Source organism: Aegilops tauschii, chromosome 7, assembly GCF_002575655.3.
Source record: "Aegilops tauschii subsp. strangulata cultivar AL8/78 chromosome 7, Aet v6.0, whole genome shotgun sequence".
Taxonomy (NCBI): Eukaryota; Viridiplantae; Streptophyta; class Magnoliopsida; order Poales; family Poaceae; genus Aegilops; species Aegilops tauschii.
The window spans coordinates 37,366,496-37,372,939 of NC_053041.3; the positions used below are offsets into that span (position 1 = coordinate 37,366,496).

Below are 6,444 nucleotides of genomic sequence, written 5' to 3' on the forward strand. Positions count from 1 at the left end.
TACACCAATCTCTTAACTTTCGGTAGGTTTTTATTTTTTTTGAAACGGAGCAATTGTACATCCACATGAACTAATTTCCTCCAACGATATGGCAATGTAGTTGTGCTAGATGCTTCCGCCGAAACAGTGACATTCTGCTCCATTCTTTCCACCGCACGAGCCAGGTTTGAACCGTTCGTCGCTCCCGGAACGGCCAAGCCATGAGCCAATAAATGCGAGTTAACCCAAAGCATGGAGCATATACATACATGACCCGTAACTGTAAGAGAGCCCTCCCCATGAAACTCGATTGAATGCCGGCCGGGATGGAAATGACCCGTAGCTTTCGTCGGTGTAATCAGTGATCACCGGCGACACGCGTTGGTGTTGTTCGCGAGCTTGCCCAATGCAACCCCACACTCTATTTAACCCCACCACACCCTTTGCCCAGACGCCCACACAAAAATACAAAGTGTAGTGGAAGGGAAGAAGAAGGTGAGGAGAGGAGAACCGGCCGCCTCCCCTCCGCTCCCACCGCGCTTAAATGCGGTTTGTTTTGGTGGTTTTTCCGTAGGCGCGCTGCCCGTTTACTCTTACAAAAGCCTCGCCCGCCTCACTCCTCTGCTCCAGCCACAGCCAGCTACTCCCGGTAGCGCACCCACCCCGCCTGCCAGTGACAGCGCCCAGCGCCAGCGGCCGGCGCGCACGCACCGGGACGTGAGGGCGGTCCGTCGAGGCGGCAATGCACATTGCCACGTGCGTGTGGCAGGAGAAGGCGGCGGCCATGGGCGCGGCGGCCGGGGGCAGGGCCGGCGAGTGCAGGGTGTCGCTCGTGGCGCTGCTCGCGGCGGCGGGGCGCGCGCTCAACTGCGTGGTGAGCTTTGTGGTGTTCTCCTTCCTCGACGTGCTGGACATGGTGCTCTGCCTGGTGTACAAGGTGGTTGACTACGCCGTGGAGGCCGAGTGGAAGCCCTGCTACTGCTCCGCCGCGGCGCGCGAGGGCGGCGGCGGCGGCGGCGTAGCAGGCGGCGCAACGGGGGCGCAGGGGGCGCTGTCGTTCGTGGCCCCGCGGGCTGCGGCGGCGGCGGGGCCGAAGGTGGTGCGGCTGTCGTCGTCGTCGGCCAACAAGATGCAGCTGGAGGACGTGTCGGACACGCTCTACGTGCGCGCCTCGCTGCTCTCGGACGCCACACGGAAGCCGGGCCCCATCGCGCCGGCGCTGACCGTGAGCCCGGCCATCGCCGAGCTCATCCGGGGCAAGATCGACCGCGCGCCACGCCCGCCGCGGCAGGCGCCCTGCTGGTCCGACTGCGACTGCAAGATGTGCCACTCGTGGAGCACCGGCTCCCGCGCCTCCCACCTCTACGTGCACGTGCAGGCCCCGCCGCCGCCGCCGCCGGGGGCCGGCGAGCAGGAGGCAGTCATCTTCATCCACGGCTTCATCTCCTCCTCCGTGTTCTGGACGGAGACGGTGTTCCCGGCGTTCAGCCCGGCGGCGCGCGGGCGGTACCGGATGTTCGCCGTGGACCTGCTGGGGTTCGGGCGGAGCCCCAAGCCGGCCGACTCGCTGTACACGCTGCGGGAGCACCTGGAGATGATCGAGCGCTCCGTGCTCCAGCGCTACCGCCTCAAGTCCTTCCACGTCGTGGCGCACTCCCTCGGCTCCGTCCTCGCCCTCGCGCTCGCCGTCAAGTACCCCGGCGCCGTCAAGTCCCTCACGCTCCTCGCCCCGGTACGTATACGTTTCCCAGCCACGATGCGTGCCGGTGGCAGTGCCTGTGCCGTGTCCACCACCAGCTAGGCTAGCTGTTGCTGCAGCTGCGCATACGGAGTGCATGAACTTGCCATGCATTTAATCGCCGAACTCCGTCTCCCCGGCCCTGCCGACCAACTTCCATTAATGGACTGCCATAATACTTGAGTGGCCTGTGATCACGTAACAATTAAAGCCACTCACTCGCTCGGCATGCGAATCACCTGGCCTGCGCTAACAAACTCTGCGCACTTTGTAGTAATATTCCATCAATCGTGTCCGTTTTTACACGAACAAATGTGTAATAGTTTAAGTTTGTGTGATGGATGGTGGTGGTGCAGCCGTACTTCCCGGTGCCGGAGGAGGAGGCGGGGGCGGCGACGCAGTACGTGATGCGGCGGGTGGCGCCGCGGCGGGTGTGGCCGCCGATCGCGTTCGGGGCGTCGATGGCGTGCTGGTACGAGCACGTGAGCCGGACCATCTGCCTCACCATCTGCAGGCACCACCGGGTCTGGAACAGGCTCTTCAGGATCTTCACCAGAAACAAGTAAGCCAACCGCCTCACCTCCTGCATATATTATATTATTTTAACTTTACTTTACTATATAGAAGATAGATACATGCCTCGTGTAGCATATTTTCTTGTCCTTCTTTTCCCGGTGGCACCACATATACTCTATATATATTTCCCAACCACCTGACCTGCCTGTCCTGGCCTGCATGTTCCTCGGCCGGTCCCGTGACAACCCAGTCACGATAAGTAACTGCACTAGAACTAGATAGACGTACCCCACGCACAAACGGTCGCCGTGCGCACAGGGAACACCCACACACACACACGGGCAGCACAGTAAACTACTTAAGTTGAGCTCGATCTTGCAGTTATGAATCTCTTAGTAGTAAGTTTTGAAATGAAAAAACACAAAGCTTTGAAACGAAAACACATTGCTGCGGCATTCAATGGGCGCGAGACTGGCGGATGAGCCACAGCTGTCGACCCCATTCATGGCGCCACGAGTCTCCCTCCGATCCCACGGCCTTTTCTCTGCGTACGTACCCGCTGCTACTGCTGCAGGAACGTCCAGAATTTGTCTTTAAAATTGATGAAGCAGACAGGCTATGCGAGGAGACGACTGCGACGGCGACGCCTTTGGGCTCACATCGAGGGCGATCGCTGTCGCCGCCGCGCGGTATCTTCCCTTCAATGATCGCCCCCAAATGTTGTTCGGTAGCAACAGTGGGTGCATGCTGTAGCGTTCGTCCCGCCGGAATTCATTAGCACCCGCCACTCCAACCAATCCGTGTGTCAAGTCGTCGTGCACCCTGATGATCACCATGGGTTTTCTCCGTGCGCGACGCTGGGTACAGTAGCGGCAGCAGGAGTGGTACGTGGTGCCTGGTGGGTGGGTGGGAGCGTAGTACGTGTGGTCGTGTGGAGGATGGATGCGTGCGTGCATTTTTGGCTCGGGCGCGGCAGTCGTGCACGTAGGTGAGCGCTCGCGCGCGCGCAGCCGGCGCCTAGATTGGCGGTGGCTCACCACCCGGCCATAAACGGCAGCCCGCCGGGGCCCCGCCCGCCATGACCCGCACTTACGCGCCACGAAACAAGACGGGCCGCGGAAAAAGTCTTCGGCCGGTACACTCACCCACCATCGCTTGATCCTCTTTTTCTAGCTCGATCGATCGATGAGATGCCACGTGTAGTGGTATGCGCCACTGCTCTGCCCTCGCAGTCACACCCTATGCCCTCCTCGTGTTTTCTGGTTGGGGAAAACAGCTGCTTCGCGTCCAAGAATATATGCCTCGTTTTCCCGCACGCCAAAAAAAGAAGAGGAATATATGCTTGGTCACTCTAATCTATTCTAACCTAATGTGATTAACGAGGAAAGAGCGTCGTTCTCTCTGAGAGAAGCTGATGCGGGGGGCAAGTCTCCCGCCGTCAAAAGTAAAAGCAAAGAGTACTGTATGTAGTGGAGTGCGGGTGCTAAAGTGAAGTGAAGTAGGGGGCGTTTGGTTTTAGGCCTTGCATTGCCACACTTTGCCACATATTTTTTCTAAGCTTGCCTAAGGTTAGCCACAAGTTGGCAAGCGTAAGGGAATCTTGCCACACTTTTTTGTGTGTATGCCATGTGAGGCCTTAGTGTGGCTTGAACCACACACTCGCCTAAGTTGGTAAAAAATTTCTAACCTTAGATGTGGCAACCTTTGGCAAAGTTAGTCACAAACCAAACAGCCCGATTCGGTGCGTGGCCACGCGTACGTCGCTGGGGTGCATGTTGTGCAGCCGTGCATGTGCGCGGGGCGGGGGACGTGTCGTCTCGACGACGGTGAGTGCCCAGCTAGCTAGCTAGCTAGCTGCTAGTGCCTTGAATTGCTTCGGTTGTGGAGTCGTGCGGTCGATCGATCGGTCCATGGGCGGACCTAACACGACCAAACCGCATGTCTTGGCGCACGAAAGGCCTCCTCCTCCTTTACCTTGTTTAGCCTAGCTAGTGGCTACATGGTGGACACTGCATGCATGCATGCATGCTTGCTGCTACGTACGCCCAAATTAATCAAGTGGGTGTACAATACAACGTATTCAACTATTCATGGCTTGGCCCAGCTCACAACCACAAAGTTGCATGCTATCTTCATGTACCTCTCGTTGTCTCATCGTCTACTTGTGCATACTGTACGTTATAAAAGACGGTGCGTGAGTCGCAAAGTCTTGTATGTATGATCATACTGTACGTATAATTGGCCGGCGACTAGCTAGCTAGGACGAACTAGTCACATGGCCGGCCTCATGAGTCGTGACTCACTTGCCTAGCTTTGCAATTCACCAATAACTGCTGAGCCAGGGCAAATAATGCATACTCCCTCCTGCTGGTGCGTGCTATACCACTGCACTGTACTGAAGGTAACCTGAAAGCTAGGTCATGGAGGACAGTGTAGGGGCAATGAATGAGCGTCTCACCCATATGCATGCATGCATGCATGCATGACTGACTGAGATCTAGGGAGTTAAGTTTGGCTCCAAGTCGCAATTTTTATTACTGGATTGCGCAAGTACACACGCATGATAGGGCCATACGTGCATGGTCCAGCAGAAGGCAATGCAAGTGGACGGAGCGAGTGCACCAGTAACGGGTTCCAGTTATGGTTGTATCACATGCTGCAACCAGACGGCACCATGGCAGGCGATGCGAGCACGGGGCAAAGCAAAGATTTTTCTTCTCGTTTTCCATTAGTGGCAGCGCTGTACTCCTGCTCGCCGGCACATGCACGACGCATTTGCGTATATGGAGTGAGTATGTGAGTGGGTGAGTGAATGCCGGGCTCTAACTGACAGTACTGTGCGTGTGTGTGTTGATGGATGGATTGCAGGATGAGGACGTTCCTGATCGAGGCGTTCATGTGCCACACCCACAACGCGGCGTGGCACACCCTGCACAACATCATGTGCCTCAGCGCCAGCAAGATGGGCGCCTACCTGGACGTGGTCGCCGGGCAGCTGAGCTGCAAGGTGGCCCTCTTCCACGGCCGCGACGACGAGCTGCTCCCCGTGGAGTGCACCCTCGCCGTCGGCGCCCGGGTGCCCCGGGCCCGCGTCACCGTCTACGACAACAAGGACCACATCACCATCGTCGTCGGCCAGGAGAAGCTCTTCGCCGCCGAGCTCGAGGCCATCTGGCGGAGCGCCGCCCAGGACTAGCGCCTCTGCCTCTCTGCCTCTCTCTCGACCTCGTTCGCCAACCACCACATGCATGTACAACCCTAGTACTGCTACTACTACTTCAGCTACAGTGATCATCAGCCAGCAACAGTGCACAGGAGGAGGAGGAAGAGAGGAGGAGACTAATGGCCCGTGAGAAAGATTGCAATAACGATTACCCTGCATGCGAGAGCAGATGCAGCAGCAGCGGCCAGCCAGGCCTAGTAGGAGGAGGATGGGACATGGTAGAGCAACTCTGGCATATCCTCTCCAAGAACTATAAATACATACAGCTGTATCATTTCCATTTTCTTCTTCTTCTTCTTCGTTTTTTTTCTCTCTTTTCTCCCTGGTAATTAATTAATTAATGATAAAGTGTACTTATGATTAATTGTTTGATTGGACCAGCTTGGCCAATTGTCGTTGTCGTCGTCGTCAGCAGCCACACAACTGTAATATAATACTGTAGTATATATATACTATGAGATGGAATGGAATGGACACTTTCAAGGCCGGATTGATTAAGCTGCCGAAGTTGGTTTGATGATTCCTGTGATGGGACGGGTGCTTCGTACATGAACATGGCCTGCGTTGTGTTGTGACAGGCACGGATTGCTCCGTCGGGGCCTGCTCGAATTTATTTCTGAATTGGGCGAGAGAGACCAGCATCGCAGTCCAATTGATCGCCACCGGCTTTGTCTGTCAGTGTCTGCCTCCCCCCGATGTGCTGTCTTTTTCGATCCTGTGCGTGCGTGAGGCTCCCTCTAATATACAGTATATATATTATCCTAATGATCAGTAACTACATCGTCCTTTCAGAAACAAAACAGCCTCATTTTACGCAAACTGTTGAATATTCGCCGCTGCTATATATGCTTCTGAACTTTCACGCTTCATCATACTTTGCCTCTACATCTCCTTCAGATAAAGTTCATTCTGGAGAACAGAAGGACCATCTATCAATCTCCTCCAGCAAAGTGTTTCTGTTAGAGCATCTCCGAGACGACAAGAACCC

General features: G+C 56.1%; 1 protein-coding gene across 1 annotated transcript; it reads left to right on the plus strand.

The window, feature by feature from the left end:
• Window positions 1-446: 446 nt before the first annotated feature.
• LOC109734830 (probable lysophospholipase BODYGUARD 1) lies at window positions 447-5,954 on the plus strand. The gene is made up of 3 exons (XM_020294011.4): window positions 447-1,711; window positions 2,074-2,279; window positions 5,102-5,954. Exons 1-3 carry the CDS (start codon window positions 722-724, stop codon window positions 5,427-5,429), a joined length of 1,524 nt encoding a protein of 507 aa, XP_020149600.1. The 5' UTR covers window positions 447-721; the 3' UTR covers window positions 5,430-5,954.
• Window positions 5,955-6,444: the final 490 nt, after the last annotated feature.

What these genes read in the sequence shown, in the direction of transcription:
- LOC109734830 (XM_020294011.4), top strand. Translation starts at nt 722, where the DNA reads ATGCACATTGCCACGTGCGTGTGGCAGGAGAAGGCGGCGGCCATGGGC. An exon ending in CCCTCACGCTCCTCGCCCCG is followed by an intron (nt 1,712 to 2,073) that starts GTACGTATACGT and finishes GTGGTGGTGCAG; the next exon opens with CCGTACTTCCCGGTGCCGGA. An exon ending in AGGATCTTCACCAGAAACAA is followed by an intron (nt 2,280 to 5,101) that starts GTAAGCCAACCG and finishes GATGGATTGCAG; the next exon opens with GATGAGGACGTTCCTGATCG.